General features: G+C 41.6%; 1 protein-coding gene across 3 annotated transcripts in view; it reads left to right on the forward strand.

Annotated features, from left to right (window-relative positions):
• The window catches only part of SEPTIN11 (septin 11), a 112,104-nt gene that overhangs the window by 68,877 nt on the left and 21,026 nt on the right, over nucleotides 1–22,201 (forward strand). For 2 of the 3 annotated variants that reach the window (XM_088457138.1, XM_088457137.1), the window contains exons 4-9: nucleotides 566–752; nucleotides 7,229–7,390; nucleotides 12,632–12,728; nucleotides 12,819–12,987; nucleotides 16,667–16,799; nucleotides 17,085–17,272. In XM_088457138.1, coding sequence (XP_088313264.1) covers nucleotides 566–752; nucleotides 7,229–7,390; nucleotides 12,632–12,728; nucleotides 12,819–12,987; nucleotides 16,667–16,799; nucleotides 17,085–17,272 — 936 coding nt within the window. Of the gene's footprint in view, nucleotides 1–565; nucleotides 753–7,228; nucleotides 7,391–12,631; nucleotides 12,729–12,818; nucleotides 12,988–16,666; nucleotides 16,800–17,084; nucleotides 17,277–22,201 lie in introns of those variants that run through there. The other variant, XM_088457139.1, reaches the window with a different exon arrangement.

Below are 22,201 nucleotides of genomic sequence, written 5' to 3' on the forward strand. Positions count from 1 at the left end.
AGGTTTTAAGGATGCCTATACTTGAGTCCAGATGATTAAATCAAATTGAATGAAGTACTAATTTAGTCACCTGTGCTCAAGCATGGGCATCCTTAAATCGTGAACTTAATGGCGGAGTTTGTAAACCTCTGCTATAAAGCATCAAATTATCTATCTGAAGTATAATACTATAACAGTAATATACCAGGATAATGAACGTGAGTGTTGGATTATGGATAGGTAGGTATATAGCCTTGAGCCCAGAGCTACCCAAACATATTGTACAACGTCAAATTAGCTTCTGTTTTATGTGAATTTATAGCCTCAGATCATACAATCCACCCTTTGCCTACTACATTTTTATTAAATGTTATTCCAATACGATAGTGTCCTGCTATACTGGTAGATTTTGGTTTTTACCCATCCTGAATTGTATACGTCAGACTGTACAGTTGTGATTTTCTGCAATAACTTTGCTCATTGTGTTTCTCAACATTTAATTTGTTTAACTTAAACGGTATCATAAATAATACAAATTAAGGGAATCAAAGCTGTTTAAATCCACTTGTAATATGTTTCATTTTAGCTACCGACCTATTGTAGAGTACATTGATGCACAGTTTGAATCCTATCTCCAAGAAGAGCTGAAAATTAGAAGATCACTTTTTAACTACCATGACTCCAGGATTCACGCCTGCCTATATTTCATAGCTCCCACTGGCCATTCCCTGAAGTCTCTTGACCTGGTCACAATGAAGAAGCTTGACAGTAAGGTACTTGGCGATATTTGTCCAGCACACGGGCTGGTGTCTTTGCATACTTTTTTTTTTTTCTTCTGATGCTTACATGATTTATTTTATTTATTAAAAATGCGAGGTATGGAGATACAGTAGGAAATCTTGTGCTATCCGTTCTTAAACCACAGGTCACCATTTTCTAAATTCAATTGATAATCCTTGTCTGGATTGCTATAATATAGCCATTATAAGGTATGTAAAGAATTATTATTATTATTATTTTATTTTTTTTGTATTATACCAGGGATAGGCAACCTGTGGCACTCCAGCTGCTGTTGAACTATACATCCCAACATGCCCTGCCCTACAACAGCTGGAGTGTCACTTGTTGCCTACCCCTGTATTGTACTTTAATTAAAATTGATAGTTCTGTTGCTTTTAAGAGCAGTACAGTGAAATATCATCTAATGGAAATGAGTGGAACTACAGCCTAACTAATGTGAATTTTTTGTACAGAGCTGCCTAATACAGTGGTTCTCAAACTTTTTCAGTTCGAAGGCACTCTTAGGGTCTCATTTTGGCTTAGGGGTGCCTTGAAAAAATTATAAAGTATTCATAACCCTGACCCTTTGCCCCCTTCCATGCCTCTCCCTTTGCCCATTTTGTATTATAGGATCCCATTTAGCAACAGGCAGCCTCGCGAGTCACTGACTGTTGCATTCTACTGACCGTCCCGCTCCTGCATGCTACCACCCCCCCCCCACCCCCTGCTCATCAAAACCAACTCCCTCTCGCTGTGCTCCCAAACCCCTCCCTGTGCACAAAATAAAAAAATACACTGGGCGGCCTCATTGGGCTGCTGCGGCACCCCAGGGAGCCGCGTCACACCGTTTGGGAACCATTGACCTAATATGTTGCTGAATTTTAGATAGATAAAGAGAGAGATAAAACAATCAAGTAATTTAGAAGAACATTAATTGATTTTCTACCACCGAATGGTGAGTTAATGGAAGAAAAGCTGCAGCATAGTAGTGCAGGCATATGTAGTAGTAATCCATATGTTAATGAAAACACTTGATTATCACATGGGCTGCAAGGAAAATTGATAAAGAAAAAAATATGCTCACATGCACTAAAGGATGTAACCGTGAAAGCTGAATGGAGGTGCAGACACAGTCTCCCTTCATCCACCAGTGCATTATGTATGTGAAGGTCTGTACCCTCCTTTGGGGTGGCAGGGATGAGAGAGACACGAGGGGGCACTTGTGAGCAAGAGGCAGATGAGAGAGAGACAAGAGATGAGATGCTGATGGGAGAGGTGAGACAGAGATGAGAGACCCAGATGGATACGTGGGAGGACAGATGAAGGAGAAAGGTAAACTGGGACAGCAGCTGTAAGAGAAATATGGAAGGGGACAGATAAGAGAGAGACAGACAGACAGAGGAGTGGAGACAGATGTGGGAGAGGAGACAGACAGACAGATGGGTTGGGGAAACAAAGTGAGACAGATGTGGGATATAGGGAGGAGTACACAGATGACAGGCAGATGGGGAGGAGGACATGGAGAGGGGGTGGAGAAAGACTGACGGGAAGGGGGACAGATGAGAGATACAGATGTGGGATGTTGGGAGGAGGACAGAGGTGACAGACAAATGGGGGAGGGGAGAGAAACTGGAAGGGGGACAGATAAGAGGTACAAATGTTGGGAGGAGGACAGAGGTTACAAACAGATGGGGAAGGGGACAGAAATGGAAGAGACAGGAAGGGGGACAGATTTGGGAAGGAAGACAGAGATGACGTCAGGCAGGGAACGAGGACAGATGAAGGAGACGGTGGGGGTGGAATAGGGACAGAAATAGGAGATAACAGAGACAGGGAGGGAGGGGGGTGTGCAGAGATGGGAAGGTGGAGGAAAACAGAAGGAAACAAAACAAACCTGCAACTCTTAGCGACCCGGTGGATGACAAGTCCACAATACTAGTTTGAGAGGTTGTTACTTTAGCTCAAAAAATTATAAACAGTCAGTGCTTTTCCAGGTCCATTTCTGTCTAAACTAATGAAATCTTGCACCCATTCAATGCACTGTACTCTATATATGGCTGCGTCACCGCTCGCTATCTGATGGGCAATTAGGTCTCTTACCACATTAGCTGAGGTTCACTTCTCGGCTATTATCTCAATTTTCTTTTGCTACAGATGCTCTTTTCTGTATGACATACTCTTCTCAGGCCTCTTTCTGTTTCCTGCCAAACAACCACTGGCCTCCCTCTGATCCCTCTGTCTCAGCCCCTGCTGAGTCTCTGTTGTGGTCACCCATTACCCTTGGATAGACAATTATTTGTCTCCTACTGATCTTTCCTGCCACCTGCAGGCCTGTACTGAGCTGCACAGAAGTGTGCTCACATACCCTAGAATTTTGTGATGGAGGAATTTGGACTCCAGGTGGTAAATTTACTAAGCATCAGCTCTTTCAAGCTTCTGCTTCTCTGCAGGTTTCACCCAGAAATTTAACTTGTAACTGATGTTAAAACCCTGCTGTGTTTTGATTAGATCAGTGTTGTTTCAAATTTTGGGATCAAACACCCCCCCCTCTCCCCAAGACAATGATGCCTGCATAAGTTTCTTATGTTTTTTGTCTTAACTTTGTGTTGAAATCAGAATAGAAGATGACCGCTTCAATAAGACAGTGCTCTTCATTAGACTGTATTGCTCAGTGCCTGACATACAGCCAGCAGAACTAGACTTGATCAGATGCAATACTGATAAATAACCATCTTTACTAATATGACATGGGCTCTATTTATTAACATTATTTTTACTAAAATAAAGTGAAAAAGGGTGTTTTCACACCCTTTTCACATTATTTTAGTTTCACCTGTAGTTATTACAGGGCAATTGGAGTAGAATTAGTAAAATTCTACTCCAACCCCCAGTATCACTTATTTTTAGTAAAGCAGATCGCATTTCCCATAATTGTAATGGGAAATGTGATCTGTGTGCAAGCTACTAAAAATAAATTGTAAAAAAATACCGGGGGAAGCCCTGTGATAATAACGCCACCTGGAGGTGGCGTTATCCAGGGTCTCCCTCGGTTACCGGGCTCCCACTCTGCTCTAACGGAGAGAGCAGAGGCGGGAGCCGGTACCAGTAATCAGCTATGTGGTCTAAGTAGACCGCAAGCTGATTACTGTAAAAAAAAAAGAAAAAAAAATTAAACATTTTTTTTTTTCCTTACCTGATTCCAGGGACCGGTGATCGGGCCTCCGGTGATGGCTCCTCTCCGGTCAGCTGGTCTCCCACAGTGCACTGGGGCCCGGTCATCAGGTGATCGGGTCCCAGTGCAGTATGGGAGATCACCTGATCGGGAAGCCCGGAGAAGATCACCGGAGGCCAGGAGGATGCAGGTAAGTGTAATGAAGGGAGGGGGGTCGCGGGGGTCCGCGATCGCGGGGGGCGGGGCTTAGCGCCGGGGGCGGGGTAGTAGCGGTGGTCGGTCGGCGCATGCGCGGGCTCTTAGTCGCGGTATTTTTTCAGAAAATACCGCGACTAGAGTGCGGATGGGATCCGCAGGGACAGAGCTTTATCGCAAGCTCTGTCCCTGCAAGGGATTTATAGTAAATCCCTGTGATATTGCCTGAATTCGCAATGCGAATTCACTCGGTAATATCACACTACAATCCGCATTCAATATGCGGATTGTAGTAAATAGAGCCCAGAAGATTGTTCTCTAGAGTGTTGCCATGTAATTGTCTAAATGTGTTTATGGTGAAACATCTCCTTTTAAATGATGTGGCACCTCTTAATTATAATCCAGTATGGTAGAGCTCAGCAGAAAACACTAACGCGACCTAAATAATTGATAACCACAGCACAATACAGGAGAGGAAGGATGGAAACATATGAAAGAATGGCAAGGCTACATAGTACTCAGTGAACAATGTGGTGTTGTGCTTATATTTTGTTATATGCTTAAGTTTCTATATGTTAAGTAAATATATTGGGAAGAGAGAGCGTTTTTCTGCTCCCTACCATCATGCTGCTACTATTCATTGTTTTCTCTTAATCCCCTAGTTTATAACATAGATAATGAGATGGGAGTTAATTATATGAGCTGTGTAACAATAAGAACCCTCTCAAGTAATATACTATTTTGATCTTCCCCTTTGGTGACTGCAAATGTCTTATCTCTATGAACCTTCCTACAGGACAGTTATTTTAAGACCAGTGACACTACATAAAACTTGCTTCTAGGACGGATAAGTGAGATAGATACTAGTTTCCTGCTTTTATATAAATGACATCACCATGCATCCTGTTGGAGTTCTTCTACTTGATGTGTCAGCTGGGTACAAACTAGGTGTAAATGCCATGTACACTTACCAATTGCCTGCCCGCCCAGTAAAGCAGTTAGTCACCGCTGAGTCCCCGCAGCATTTCTACAAGCAATCGGCAGGTCGCCCGTAAACACCAGCAGATGACCGATATACTGTATCTTTCAGCTGCACAGCAGAACGGATATGTCGGTGAACAACGTCATCGTGGAAGTTCCAATATAAGAGTTTAAAGAAAAAAAGATTACAGATAGAGCGGACATTATTTTTAATTCACATCATTCTCACTTTATTCACCTTTTTGTATGTAACAATGGTTTAATGAGTTTGGTGGCACCACACCTCACAGCTAGCGCATAAAATGAACGATTATACATACCATAAATAATATTACAAAAGCACATTGTAATAGAGGGATCAGACGTTTTTGAATAAAGAATTCTCTATTACTTTTCTGTGCAGGACAATCCTCTGTATTTAGAAGAGCTATATCTGCATGTCTGGCTGTGTGTACGGGCGACCTGCCAACCGCTTGTACACTTGCTGCAGGGACCCCGCTGTGATTGACATCTCAACTGGGCGGGTCCAATTATGATGACCGCGCAGACACATTGCCAGAATGATTTGGAAGTGTGTATGTACTTACCAATCGTTAGAGGTCAATTCATGTAGAACATGAACTGGCTACTGAAAAATACCACTATATATCGCATCACATTGATGCGATATATAGTAATGTTTTGTAGCCGTTCATGTACACTTACCTGTCTGGCGTTTTCCTGCGGTAACTTCCCCCTCTGCGATCCCTGGAAGCAGTGAGAAGACAGACAAATCAGATGTCCATTACAGTATGTCTGCTTCCCATTGCACATGCGTCTGAGAGCAGCAGGTTACATCAGACCTGCTGCAAAGAACGCTGGGAAGCAGGAGGCAGAGCCAGCACCGGTTGTCAGACAGAGAGCTTAGGAAGTATTCAACTTCCCCGCTCTTTACGTTTCGCAGCACAGATTACGTCATCCTGAAATGGTATAATCTGTACACTGCAGAAGAACCGAATGCTGAGCTTTCTGTTCTTTTATGAATCACACTCGCTGTACTAAAGTATGGTGATGCGATTCATCCACAGAGCAGGGGTGCCGCTGTAGCAGTATTTTACTTGTGCATGGTAACATACTCTGTGAATAGCACCAAATAGAGAAAAACCCTGTTTACCATAAAACGGGGCTTTTCTCTGCTCCATGAATAAACCCCATAGTCGGCCAAGTCCCAGTTTATGATACAAATATTGACAAAGGGTTAGCATGGCCTCTACAGGAAAAATTAAAAGGTCTCGCACTGAATTATCAGCCACACAGATATCATTAACACAAGCATATCTGCCTTTTTGAAGTTCTGTTTCTAAGGAACCAGGTAGCTTTTGCATTATTTTTGTTACATTTTTGTGTTTAGTTTTTTGGTCTTACTTACAGGCCCTGTTCTAATCTGGAATGTGCTTGTAAGAAGCAAGAGGCTTCCAAGTATAGGCTGAGGCCTGCTGTAAACTGTAACGGATACATTTATCAAATGCTGGTTTCCCCGGCAAGTTTTGAAAGCGCTGCACTTCCTGCCAATTATGCTCCTCAAGCCGCTGGATTTATTATTCAGCGGTTTGGGAAGTTAAAACCCAGTGATTTCAAAGCCTTCAAGTTTATGGAGAATAGCTGCCATTCCAGAATCTAAAGATGCCTGGGCGAAGTAGCTTTGGCCCTGTCCCGATACCCCTGGCCAGTGGATACCAGGTGGAAAAAATAAATAAAAAGGAGATTAGAACGTCTATAGTTTAATAAAACTGTATAACCCCTGTCAAATAATAAATATCTGTGCCCCTTTAGTAATAAATTATATTTAGTAATCTGTTATCTTGCCCTCTTCCTGTAGTAGTTAATGGTTACTACCTTCATTTACTTATCTTGATCTGTCCTAGTCCAGTAGGCTAAAAAAGCAAAGAAAAGTTACCCAGTTTAAGCATAGCGGACTGCTCCATATTGCTACTATATTACAGTTTCACAGTCTTGCTCTTCCTGGCACCTGCTTACATTTAGTTTTCTTATGGGAGCTTTGAATCAGTTTAACAGAAGTGATTACTTCATGCATTCAGTGTGAGGTGTCCATCCTTATATGTAACTGTATTTATACTTTAGGTGAATATCATCCCGATCATTGCTAAAGCAGACACTATTGCCAAAAACGAGCTGCACAAATTCAAAAGTAAGATTATGAGCGAGCTGGTCAGCAACGGAGTTCAGATCTACCAGTTTCCAACAGACGAAGAGACAGTTGCAGAAATCAATGCGACAATGAGTGTAAGTTTTGCTGACTTATATTTAGCGGTGATTACTCATGATTCTGTGTAATTTTACAGTCTGTTAACTTTTTCAAAGAAAACTTGCAAATACTGGTCCCAGTAACGTCGTCATCTCCAGAGGTTGTACTGTTTTTCAATGACTTGGGGGTCAATTCAATTAGACACAAGGGGACTTGCTGCTGTAATGGTGTGGAAAAGCCTCAACGACACTGTAACTTGTACCCCTCGCAGTCCAATCTTACCCCAGACTTCTGGATTTTCATACGCAGTTCTATGGGGCAGCGAACAAAATTCTGCTAGTCCAGATGTAACGTAAGTGCAGAATGCAGCCGCTTTCACTCACAGCCGCGAATAATTTGTAGCTGATTGAAACAAACCCCTTAAAATGTATTAGTAGATACCATTTTTTATGGATGATACCACCTGTCATCTATCTTTTTAAAAATATAAACAAACAAAAGAAACAAATCCCACGACTGCACAGATGAAATATTGCTTTGTAAAAAAAAGGTCTAACAAGAAATAAATACACACCCAGCGCCCCTTTTGGGATTGTGGCCTGTATCAAATTAGGGGTGTTGCCAATACCCACAGGTAAAACCACAAATAGGTTAATGGAGCTACCACTAAAACTGTAATTTACACATGAATTAGAAGTCCAACACTGATATAGAATAGATTCTAAAGATGGCTACATACTAGAACGAGCTCCGGACATCAGTGCTACACACTAAGCATTTTTTTGTTAAAACCTGCCATTTTCTGGCGCATCGATCTTTCATCACCATATATTTGCATATGTACTCTAACAAGGATGATGGCATAAGCAAAAAATATTGGAGGAAATGAGGTCAGATTATCGGGACTGCCCACACACTACACAATATCGCTACATCTAAATTATATGCTAATTGGACCCGATTAGTACTGTTATCAAAAAATATATAGGGAGGAATTCAATCAGCTGGGTTAACCTTGCGCGTGATTTTCCAAAGTTGGACTTTTAATCACAGGTTCAGGAGCTGCAAGGAAAAGCTTGTGAGAAAAAGACCTTATTGGGGGTTGATTTAGCAGTTTACATGTATTAAACAGTTAATTGCATAGCGTTTCCCCGCCCGGCACGGGTTATTTATATTCTCCCCCCCCCCCCCCCCCCCCATAGTTTTTATATCGCCAGAAAGTTGCATACTACAAAACTGTAGAATTCATTCAACAATTCTTAATTAATATCTGTTCTTTCCTCATTTTTACTCTTCATATGTTTGGCTCATGTGAATTACGAATCTATTTATTTTTTTCTGAAAATTAATAAATTGGAAAATCTGTTTTGTATATGGCATGTTTCAACAATTATGGCTAAAGAGTTGAGTTTATATACTGGCATACCTATTTGATGAGACTGGTAAACAAACTGCATAGCCCACTTGCTCATTATTTATTAGGGTTCAATGAATTACTCAAGCAGACAGTGCTACTTTGCACCAGTCCTGGTCTAGTACTTGTGCTGAGGGTGCACCTAGGGACAGAGACATGCCGCACACCCTGCACCCAGAATAGACCCCACTGTGTGCCGTGCAGCAGCCCATCCCTTATACCTGCTGCCAGTGGCAATCTTTGGGGTAATCTTTTTAATAGTTGGTTATCGTCAGCAGGTATGGGGGGGGGCCTGCTGCTTACACGTTTTTGTTCTGGGTGCATGGTGTGCGGCATGGGGTCCCCCTTGATCTAGGGGCCTTTAATGATTGCAGGGTGTGCAGTGCACAAAGATATGCCTTTAGTTTAATAAATGTAATCTGTGCCCCATTTAGTGTAACAAATATATTGTATGCCCCCCCTATAAGTTTAATAAATGTTCATGTAGTGTAATAAATGCCCTATAGCTTCTTAAATATTAGAGCTCCCTGTAGCTTTTATTTTTTTTAAATGTAAAGAGCGCCCCCTGTAGGTATTACTCATGCATTTTCCCAAATACCTATTTACATAATCTGTGGTGCACCCATTATATATATATATATATATATATATATATATATATATATATATATATAAATATTTGAGCCCCTATACTAATAAATAATTTAAGTAGTTTAGTGATACATTTTTAGAAGTTTAGTGGATTTAATACTTACTTTCCATCTTCGTATCCTGATTTCAAGTAATAAATTGGTACAAAAGAAAATAAAACTAGTAGAAGTGAAATGTACTGCTTGCTATGAGCGCTTGGCCCATATCAGTTAGAAATCAGAAAGCCTGCTAATCTTATAGACCGGCCATCAATCAGGAACACTCTCTCGTTATTCACAATGAGGAGGAACCTCTCCTTATTGGTTTCCCATCTTTAAAGTGAGAAGGGGGCCGTTGCTATTTTGCATTGACCTAGGCAGGTTTATTTATTTGTCCTGTTCCCAACCCCACCTATACCAAAATTGGTTTTCCTTCAAAAACAGCTAAATCACATGTGGTTTGAGGCCACAGTTCGCCATTTATGTGAGTTTAAACTTCCAAACCACAGAATAGTAAATTATTCTGTTTTGAGGGCTAAATAGTAAAATTTCTAATCACCTCCAGTTTCCATATATTGACTACAAGTAAATAATGGACCAGGCAGTGATCCTATCATGAAGTACCACATATATACACTTAAGGCCCGTATTGAATTTGGAGTGAAAAGCCGTTTTCGTGTGTTTTTGGTGAAAACTTTTCGCCGATGACGTCATTTTTGCCTGTTTGGATCTTACTCTGTATTCAATTTGAAAGGGTTTCGCCTATGAATAGCAGGCAGAAAAAAGTGCCGAATTGAGGTGCAACGTTGCGGGAACCCCCGTGTAGCCTTCAGACAGTCCCCCAAAGGTAAACTGTGTAAAAAAAATTTTAAAAAACACTTAAGGACACCCCAAAAAATCACTTTGAATTTGGGGGTGAAAAAAAAAGTTGGGGGACAAATATAAAAACTAGTGAACTTGACTCTGGGGGGGTCCCCAAGAATGCCCTAGGTGTTTTTTCATTGCAGGTGCTTGCGGCAGGTGGATTTTTCATGATGTTTCCAACTTCACTTTGGCAACTTTAAAATATGCTGACCTGCATTTTCAAGTACCCCAAATTTGCTGGGATAAGTTATTTTCTGCAAAAAATACTCCTGAATACTATTCTGCACCACTTATACAAAAACACTATTTAGCAGCTATTGAGCCCGTTTAAAAACACCAAATACCTTCAGCAAGCCAAATCGTGGGGTACCATAGTGAACCCCCATGTCAGGGCATCTTTTGGGGGGTGTCAGGCTGATTTCCCCAAATCTGACAGGACTTTCCGCTTTAAGTTTCGCCGGGTGCCGTTTTCGCGTCCTTTGAAATTGAATACGGGGAAAAGCGCGTGCGCAAAGTGTTTTCTCCAAAATCACACGATGTAGGCGGAATGTCCGGCAGGCGAAAAGTCCAGAATTTTCGCCTCATATTGAATACGGGCCTAAGTGTCAAAAGTCATGGGATAGCAGTATGTAGAGGTAATGGTAGGTGGAATCACCTTACTGTGACTTTTAGGAAATTCCCAGACCTGCATCAGTTGTTATCTGACATCTCGAGAGTCAGTTTGAACTCCGGCTAGGCTGCTCATGGCAAGACAATGTGAATTATCGGAGTTCGAACGGGGATGATGGTGGGTGCCCGGCGGTTGGGACATTCCATTTTCATAGTTGTGCGGACATTCAACATTCCTCTATCTACAGTGTCACGTGTGTACCGGGAATACCTCATGAAAGGCATTACCACCCACCATGGACAGCGCATTGGCTGACCATGGGTGCTTAAAGATCGTGACCAGCAGTGCCTGGCCAGAAGTATCTGTGGTAACAGGCAAGCAACACAGGCTCAGATTACATCAACATTGAATTCAGGAGATACCAGACACATATCCAGCAGTTCAGTGCAGTGTTCTGCTCCCATATCCCACTGCACTGAAGAACACCCACCAGAGTTAACACTATGACACTGGACACAGCGCCTCACCTGGGCTTGTGACGTCACTAATTTGACCCTAGAGGACTGGCAACATGTGGTGTGGTCTAATGAGTAACTGTTCCAGTTGTTTGTAATGGTAGGGTTCAGGTGAGGCCATGGACTCCAGTTGTCAACAAGGCGCTGTGCAGGCTGATGGTGGTTCATAATGGTGTGGGGTGTGTTCACGTGGCATGGTTTGGTTCTGCTGGTCCACCTGAACATGTCATTTACCGGCCACCGCTGCATTGCATTGCTTCATGACCATTTGCTGCCCTTTATGGACTTCATGTACCACCACAATGATGGACTATTCCAGCAGGATAATGCACTGTCATCGGTCCCAAGTTGTCCAGAGTTGGTTCGCAGAGCATTCTGGGGAGTTCAGGCTAATATTGTGGCCACCACGTTGCCTGACATGAACACAGTTGAGCATTTATGGGATATGGTAGAGATGTCCATTTGCACACAGGATCCTGCACCTACAAATGAGGGAGCTGTGGGAGGCTACCCCAGACTGCATGGGTCAACTTCTCTCTTGAGGTCTTCCATCCTCTTGTGGAATCAATGCCACGTCAAGTTGCTCCACTTCGCTGGGCTAGAGGTGGCCGTACATGATACTAGGCATCTATCCCATGACTTTTGGCACTTCAGTGTATATGCATAGAGTAACTAACTATACTCTTAAATTAACTTTAGTTTTATGATATGTCTGTTTATTAGTCTAATTGCATTACACAATAGGCCCTATTCCTACCCTCCAACATGACTCGTTCCAATTGGTACAAAATGCTCTGCTCCTGGACTAATTTATGATTGCAGTCACCTGTGCTGAACTAGTTAATTGATGAGAAGGGTGTTTCAGCACAAATGGCAGCAATCATTATTTAAGAAGGAAGTCCAGGAGCGGAGCAGTTTGTACCTAAAGGCCCCCATACATCAGAGATTGATTGCAGCAATTGTGCAATTAGCAATCGATTGAAAAAGGGAAAGATTTTTATACACAATTGATTGCAAATTGCACGATTGCTGCAATCAATCTCTGATGTATGGGGGCCTTAATGGAATGGGTCATGTTGGAGGGTCTGCCTATTTTGTACATATTTATGCGCTTTCCTATATCCTTTAATGTGGTAGTGTGATGATGCATGTCACAATAGTTTCGCATACAACTACTTAACTAAATTCTTGCTGAACTTTAAGGCAGAGTGTAATCTATATTTTTATATATTTCTTTTTAATTTTAGGTACACCTCCCATTTGCAGTTGTTGGCAGTACAGAAGAAGTGAAAATTGGCAACAAAATGGCTAAAGCAAGGCAGTACCCATGGGGTATTGTGCAGGGTAGGTTTCCAGACAAAGACTGAATATTCCTCTCACTGTACTTTCATAGTCTGAATACGTTTTTAGTATAAAGTTTCTCTCGTCCCTCAGTTGAGAATGAGAATCACTGTGACTTTGTGAAACTCCGAGAAATGTTGATACGAGTAAACATGGAGGACCTAAGGGAGCAGACGCACGCTCGTCACTATGAGCTGTACAGGCGCTGCAAACTGGAAGAGATGGGCTTCAAAGACACTGACCCAGATAGCAAACCCTTCAGGTAAGACATGATGTACTAAGATTGCAGCCTCTCACAGGAGTGCTATTTATCATTGTCTCAGATAGGAGTGAGCTCTTCATGAATCTGTCGCTCATTAATCAGTTTCATGTTTGTACATCTAAATATCAGTCTGTGAAACAATTCCTTCTGCTCCCTCCTGTCTGACCTGATGTGCACTTTTCCACTGGCTAGTGGGGAGCTTATGCACATTTGGCATGCCTACCATATGGACCCTTAGCACTCCAGTCTGACACTGCATACCAGACACTCGTGTGGACGTGACACATTAAATAACATTTTATGTTATACAATATGTGAAAAAACTGGTATATTGGTTTGTTAGGCCAAGAAACCTAAGTTGTATATCCAAAGCAATCTGTAAATCTATTTGTCATACAATCCTGTCAGCTGAGCTAGCAACAGTTCGGATGATTAGCTTCTACACTCAAGTAGCAGATTTTATGTTTTACCACAACAGTATTCAAAGATGTCTTACAAGTATTTAAGGAATTTGTGACTGACTTCCTGCATGCCTGAGGCCCCATCTGGCCATATTAGGCTTGGAAAGGAGATCTAGGCCCTGCCTATTAAGTTACATATAGGGAATAGTATATAAGGTTAAACATTTTCTCTGGTAAAATTACTACATGAATAAGAATTTGTATCTGTTATGCATATTTAAATGCACACACTCCTATACTTTAATAGTTCACATTTTTAGTAATGCCTGCTGAGGAATACATTTTGTAGTGTGTGGTTGGTAGCAAGAGAGGCATGCACTCATACTTTATTAGCTCACATTTCAGTAAGAACATGCTGTTGAGGAATACAATTTGTAGTGTGTGGTAGCAAGAGAGGCACGCACTTAAATTGGACAGTTTTAAAGCATTGTTTGCAGAGTAAAACCTAGAAGTTAAGTGAATACAATGCTAGCTCTTTGAAAACATTTGCACACAGTTCTGAATGTTGTGTTGCCATACCTCCCTCCCGGGTTGGGTTCATTTCCCGACAGCGGCATGCCGAAAGCTGACAATCCTGACAAAGGATTGGAAGTATATTAACCCTACCCCTCACTCCCCGCCTCCCCCCCCATTGGTACCTAACCCAGGGGGGGTGCCTAGCCCTACCCCCCCTCCCAGTAGCCTAACCATAACCCTCCCTGGGGGGTGCCTAACTCTCCTCTCCCGCGGCTATCACCTAACCTGTCCCCGTTTACCTTTGTTTGGGATGCCGGTTGGCGGGATTTCAGCGTCGGGATTCCGACGGCTGGCATCTTGGTCGTCGGTAAATTGACTACATCTACTCCCAACTATATAGATTTCAGCAGGACAGTCTCTATTTGAGGGCTTTGTCCAGCTATCGTGATCTTGACTGAATTTCCCAATTCGCCATTCAGGTGGGTGATATTTTTGTCCTTTGTAATGGACAATGTCATCCAAAATGTTATGTAGGATGAAGTTAGGTAAGGAGGATTGGGGAGCACAGATGAGGGAGCTTTTGGTATGTTATTACCTCACCTAACTTCACACACAACTTTTCCCGTGTGATGAACATCTCAAATTGTTTTATCTCTTAGGTCTAGGAAGGTTGCAGGGTTTAATTTTGTATTTGGCTATTGCTTTAGAGCCTAAAACCATTGGAACCTTCCCTATGTGGTGTACATTAGTGCTGTATTACTCAAGCAAGCAGCTCTAGGATTACTCTAGCAGAGTCTTGAGATTCCATGTTGGGTAGAGGAAGTAGGGTTAAATTATTAGTAGTTGATTACCAACAAATAGTGACTGACAGGTGGAACAGGACATTTGTTTTGTTTTAATATATTTTAAAATTTTTAATTATGAAGCCCTAAATATATGGGTTAACTATTTTTTAAATGTAATTTATTTTATCAAATCACTTTTAGCTAAGCATACTGCTCAACATTTAGTTATGTGAATTTGGAGCAAAATAAGCTCCTCCCAAATCTGTCCAGAGACCTCTGCTTGTCTGTGAAATGCCATGCAATTTTGTGTAAGATCTGTCCCATTATCAAATCAAGACGGTCTCTGCAGGATCTGTGCAGTTGGGAGGTATATCGAACACGTTCAAGGTGGACAAGTTTTAGTATGAACTGTAAGCAATGTTGGTAAAGCAGCTAGATGTTCTTCTTTCACTGATGATTGTATGGCATGGTGTGTTGGTATTCTAAGCTTGCACAACAGTAGGTAGGATGAGACATTTATAATATATATACATACATGTACATACACATTTATAATTTATCTAATTTAGAGGCACAGATCATATAATTGAAATAGAATAAATGGAGACAATTCAATTCCAAACAGTCTCAATATGTGGCTGCGAACTTCGCCCAGAATTACACTCTGCAATATCACCCTTTGTCCAGCGCACCGCTATGGGGGTTGCGAGGTAAAATGAGCAGCCCCATCCTAAGTGTTTATTGTAAGGGTCTGTTATTTGTAAACTATAAACAAACTGTATGCTAGACAGTAGTTATGTACAAAGACATCAGTCATCTGAGATTTATTATGTAGCTCAGTAAGACTCAGGCTTTGATCTATATTAATATCCAAAACCGGCTTTACTTGATTTTTAAAAGATGAAAGCTTTCTAGTTTCTACTGATGAATGTGAAAGTGGTTTATATTGTCTGGGATTATGTCATTATGGTGCCTCATTGTAGCCGTAATCTTTCTCCAGATAAGCACTTCATAGGTTTCACTATCCCTTCCTTTTCTCCTCTCTCTAGCTGGGTTAAGTTATTCAGTGACTTCTTTTATAGTGGGTACACACTGACATATATTGGCCGATCAATTGATTGTCCAATATATCTGGTGCCCGTCGACCAGTGTGTACCCACAACATGTCTGTGAACGACGTCGTTCACAGACATACCGCATTGGCTCTGCTGCACAGCTGATGGACAGATATATCAGCAGACATATCTGTCCATCAGTAATTGTGTACGGGCGGTCTGCAGTGGCAGCAGCGGGGACGGGCCTGCCTTCCGGCCAGCGGGTCCCGCGGCTGCCTGGAAGATGATGGTCTTTCAGTGTTTATGAATGACCATCATCTACAGATATATCTGTAGGGGATGCAGTCACAATCCCAATGGCAGAATGCCGGCTAGGGATTGTTGATAGGCGTCGAAATACCGACGCCTATCATAATCCAGAAGCTGGAATCCAGAACGAAGCAGGCCCGAATGAGGCAAGTACGGTCCGCGCGGCCTCATAGCCCCGAGGGGGGTTAGGGTTAGGCACCCCCGGGGGAAGGTTAGGGTTAGGTACTAAGGGGGGAGGTTAGGCACCCCTAAAGGAGGGTTAGGGGTGGGGGGAGAAGGGAGGGTTAGGTAGTTAATTCACCTCCGTTGGGGTCTCCGCCTGCCGGCGTCGGGATTTCGACCGATGGCCTCTCATCCGCGGTCATTCATACCAATCCTATCTGCAGATCCAGTGATATGCAGATATATTTGCTAGTTGTGTACCCACAATTTGTCTACAAATACACTTATTATTTTAGTGAATGTTGTGTCCTGAAACTTTCTCTGTCAAATTTGTACATATTACTAAGTTAATATAGCATTTTAAAATGTAGTCCCACCCCAACCTCCCTTATGAAGCAATGAAATTTTTGAAGAAAGCATTTTGTGAAAGGTTTGATCTTTCTGTTACCAGCCTTCAGGAAACTTATGAAACCAAGAGGAATGAGTTCCTTGGAGAACTACAGAGGAAGGAGGAAGAGATGAGACAAATGTTCGTCATGAGAGTGAAAGAAAAGGAAGCTGAGCTTAAAGAGGCTGAAAAAGAAGTAAGAGCAATCTGGTCTCTTTGATTATACATTTTTATTTAGGTTACCCTATTTTTCATATTGTTTACTACTATTACAACTAGTAATATCACTGTTACTCAGTAAAGTGGATGCACACATTTCATCAATATTAATTGGCAAACAGGCGAAGAGTAGTGTCAACAATTGCAGTTCTGTTTATATTCTGTGTCAATGTATGGACAAAAATGTCATTCTCTTTATGAGCTTTTAGCCCTTATGTGTCTGTAAAATGTGTAAAACCACCTCCGTACCATTTCTTATCAGCTCCACGAAAAGTTTGATCACCTCAAGAGGACTCACCAAGAGGAGAAAAAGAAGCTGGAAGACAAGAAGAAGGAGATTGAGGAAGAAGTGAACATGTTCCAGAAAAAGAAGGCAGCCACACAGCTACTGCAGTCCCAGGCCCAACAGGCCGGCTCCCAGACAACTAAGAAGGACAAGGACAAGAAAAAGTAAGCAGCCTTGTGCGACTTCTCCCCATCTCAACCATTGGCTTTGGTATGAATGTGGCTACCTGCCATCTTCTCATCATCATAATGGGAAACTGGTCATTTTCTATTTGCTAGTTTTTAAACTTTTTTTTTTTATAAAATCTAAAAATGTGGGGTGATATTCTGAGCACCTGAAATATGATATAACCAGAAAAAGAGAGCATCAAATCTAGAAGCACAAAACTGTTCCGTTGTGACTCTAGGTCATATCCTATAGAATAAGTATTTAGCATTTCATGATTAACAATGCTGTTAGGCACTAACGTCCAGGTCCACTGAGCATTGTTATAGACACACAAGTTGGGAATGTTCAGTGTTAAAATTTGCAAAGCATTCTGACCATAATGGTAGGTAGATATGGTAGCCCAGGTTTTCCAATTCAAATATTACATTTGTGGGTGGTACAGCTTCCCTTCAGCATTTCCACTGGTAGAATATGCTGTGTGAGGTTAAGAAAGTATTTCAGAGATCTCTTTAATATTTACATTTTGGGCAAATTTTAGTTTATTTTTAGTTTAGGATTAAAATTGTTTTATAAATTAGATGTAGAGGTAATATTTACAGCAATGTCATGCTTATCCTTAAAGTTGACTCATCAGACACTAGTTTTTTTGTTTTGTTTTTTGCTTAATCATCAGCTCATACATTGATAAATGACCCCAATGTTTTATGTAACATCCCTTCTTACTATGTGCCTGGGCTCCCTGTGTGACTGTGGTGATTGCAGGTGAAACTTGCACCATAGGTGTCACACAGGCGCACTGTTCTGTAACTGAATAGCACGCATTGGTGGATCAGTGTATGGCTATATAGGGATGGTAGCCCAAAGCCATGGCTATATAGCGGACAACTTTGTTCTCCGCATATTTAGAAAGTAAATTGGGTGTATTTTTTTCCATAGTCTTTTAATGCACAGTAATATGACTGAGTTTGTCTGTTGGTCAGCGTCACATTGATGCTAATTGCTGACAGATTGCTAGAGCTATGTGTTACTGTTATCCCCAAGGTCTAAATGATGCTTGGTGAAATATCTGGCAGCAGGTTAACAAGTGAATAGAATGAAGTAGGTACTGGAAAAGGAGGTATGCTTATTTCATGGGTACCACCCAGCGCCATGAGGGTTTTAATCTGCCACTAGCAGTGCAAGTTACCATTCAGCTGCAAGAGGGCCATTTTTCTCCTCTTAGTACGCGAAAGGCAGTAAGCCCGAAATAAAAAGTCGATATATTTATATAATGATGTATTTATGCATTATTTTAGAATTAAGGGCTCTGCTCATTTTATGTACAGAGACCCTGTCCCTTTTTAAATACTACACTATATTATGTTTATGGGCTTGTTTTGAGCACTCTTTTAAGGTTTTATCAACATCACCCCTGGGATCAATATCTTGAATACATTGTTGCCACGTGACACCTGACCGTAGGAGTGTAGCCTGAACATCAGATTTCAAAATATATTTTTTGGTACACACAAAATATTTTTCATTCTCTGTTGGCCACATGAATCATTGGAAGACAGCTGCCACCTGTTATTATCAGGAGTGTGGGTTTTTTTTTTTTTTTTTGCAAGGTATCATCAGCTTATTCAACATTATTCACATAAGGAAGTTTGTGCGCTTGTGTTCACTAATATATATATATATATATATATATATATATGTATATGTGAATTCAAGCGCACGAACTTCCTTATGTGAATAATGTTGAAAAAGGTGGTGATATGTTGCAAAAAAAAAAAATATACATATATATATATATAAAGAAGAGTAGTTATTTTCAATATAATCTTTTCCAGATTTGTCCCGGATCACCTGCATAATACAGTACATAGTTACCAGACATGATGTAACTGGAAATGTATGTCATATTATTCACCCATATAAAAAAGAGGGAGGGTGGGGTACAGAAAGACCAGGGAGGGGTACAGACCAGAAATAGGACACAAGTCTAGATAATTGACTAGCAGTACAAAGCATGTAAACAACTAACATATTCAGCTTCCCACCAAAAAAAAAAAAAAAAAAAAAAACAATGGACAGTCAACAAGAAGTCAATCTGCCTTTTATAGACCATGTACAGGTTCATTAAGGTTGAAGGGGGTTGGACTGGGTGGGGTATGTGAGGCAAATGTGGCGGCCTTTACTAAATTTACACAAGACAAACCATTTAAAGAGAGAAGGCTGAGTGAAGTAGAGTATGGCACAGCTGCAGTTTCCATCTGCAAATGGGCTTGAACTTTATTTACAATATGGGTAGAAACATTGTCCTTCCAGTTCTGTGCAATCGTCCGAGTAACAATAGGTGTGTTAAGCACTGTAGAAAACCGTTAAAGCACCTCTCCGCAGAGGTTGTATCACTAGGCCACCCCAATCTTGATGTGGAACAATTGTGCCAGCAAAATGGAGAACAAGAGGGACAAAACCTTATGTCGCTTAGTTGGGGTAAAATACCAATCTTTTAAGTAATTGGCAGGCTATTTTAAGGGTTGTAGTTTTCGCCCATAGATCTTGATCGAGCAACTTGTTTGAAAGAGGTGGTTAAAAGTGGTGTCAGCATATATTGTTAGAAAAGAGTAAGGTGCCTATCCACTAGACAGTTAATATGAGCGATTGTACGATATCGTTTGATAATCGTTTGATCGTTTGAAAATCATTTGCATATTGTTTAAAAAATTGGTCTTTTAGACGTCTAATATCGTACAAATATGCTGGACAACCTGACGATAACTTCAGGTTCAGCATGTTTGCAGATGATTGATGTGCCTACACTGAATGACTGCTCGTTCAGTGTAGGCACATCACAGACTGACAAACGACTGCACGATTACAATGTCGTAATTGTGCAGTCTTGTGCCTGTCTTCTAGTGGATAGGCACCTTAACAGGATGAGTATCTGCACAAAACATTGTCAGATACAACACCTGTCCGTTGGACTTGCTTTGTTGGCGAGTTCCATGTTTATCCGCAACATATTATTTGTAGGACTGCTGGGGGTTGATGAAGAAGCTTATTAAGTCCCTTCTTATATAGGCTTCATTGCTAGAGTAATGGTGAGCCAGGGGAAATACATGCAGTTAATTGCGCTCCCTAATAAAAATATTCCCCATAGACTATTGTAGGGGGTACGCAGTACTATTACTGTTTTAAGGTGATAACATTTAAAGTGCACCTTTTGACACATAAGGTAAATAATGAGGACTAAAAAGTTGCTTTGGTATATTTTTGACATACATCTCAAAATTGTCAAAACTGCTAACTACAGAAAAAGTTGGCGTACCAGGTGCCCGCACTTTAATGTAAAAAGGGAATAGCCTCTTTGTAAAATACCTGGCAAACTGCAGATATGATCTTCACTAAATTGTGCACTCCTGTAATGCCAGCCTTTTCCAGTAGGGATGTGGTTTTTGTTGTGTGATGGAGTAGCAGGATTGTCCCTAATGGTGAAAAATGAATGGACATGAGGATAGGTGCTGACCTTCTCCAGCTGTCCCTTGTACAGTCAGCTCATAACTGTTACGTCTATTTGGTAACATTAAAAAGAACATTATACCTCTCCCATCTTGTCATTTATTTGTATGACAAACCTCTGTTGGTTGGGAGACATAACCACTTATGCTGGGTACACACTAACAGATACATTTGCCGGTCAAGTGAGCGGCCAATATATCTGCTGCCCATCGGCCAGTGTGTACCCGCGATAAGTCGGTGAACGTCGGCGTTCACCGACCTATCACATTGGCTGTACCGCACAGCTGATGGACAGATACAGTGCATCCGGAAAGTATTCACTACGCTTCTCTTTTTCCACATTTTGTTATGTTACAGCCTTATTCCAAACTGGAATAAATTCATTTTTGTCCTCAAAATTCTACACACAATACCCCATAATGACAACGTGTAAAAAGCTTTTTTGCGATTTTTGCAAATTTAATAAAAAATAAATAAATAAGAAATCACATGTACATAAGTATTCACAACATTTGCTCAGTACTTTGTTGATGCACCTTTAGCAGCAATTACAGCCTCAAGTATTTTTGAATATGATGCCACATGCTTGGTACACCTATATTTGTGCAGTTTCACCCATTCCTCTTTGCAGCACCTCTCAAGCTCCATCAGGTTGGATGGGAAGCGTCGGTGCACAGCCATTTTCAGATCTCTCCACAGATGTTCAATCAGATTCAAGTCTGGGCTCTGGCTGCGCCACTCAAGGACATTCACAGATTTGTCCTGAAGCCACTCCTTTGATATCTTGGCTGTGTGCTTAGGGTTGTTGTCCTGCTGAAAGAAGAACCGTCACTCCAGTCTGAGGTCAAGAGCGCTCTGGAGCAGGTTTTCATCCAGGATGTCTCTGTACATTGCTACATTTATCTTTCCCTCTATCCTGACTAGTCTCCCTGTTCCTGCTGCTGAAAAACATCCTCACAGCATGATGCTGCCACACCATGCTTCACTATAGGGATGGTATTGGCCTGCTGATGAGCGGTGCCTGGTTTCCTCCAAACATATCGCCTGGCATTCACACCAAAGAGTTCAATCTTTGTCTCATCATAGTCCAAGAGTCCTTCAGGTGCATTTTGAAAAACTCCAGGGGGGCTGCCATATGCTTTTTACTAAGGAGTGGATTCCATCTGGCCACTCTACCATACTGGCCTGAATGGTGGATTGCTGCAGAGATGGTTGTCCTTCTGGAAGGTTCTCCTCTATCCACATAGTCACTCTGTCAGAGCTATAGCATTCCTATCGGGTTCTTGGTCACCTCCCTGACTAGGGCCCTTCTACCCCGATCACTCAGTTTAGGCGGCCGGCCAACTCTAGGAGGAGTCCCGGTGGTTCCAAACTTCTTCCATTTACGGATGATGGAGGCCACTGTGTTCATTGGGACCTTC

The sequence above is a fragment of the Taudactylus pleione genome, unplaced genomic scaffold, assembly GCF_031769625.1.
Source record: "Taudactylus pleione unplaced genomic scaffold, aTauple2 ptg000739l, whole genome shotgun sequence".
Taxonomy (NCBI): domain Eukaryota; kingdom Metazoa; phylum Chordata; class Amphibia; order Anura; family Myobatrachidae; genus Taudactylus; species Taudactylus pleione.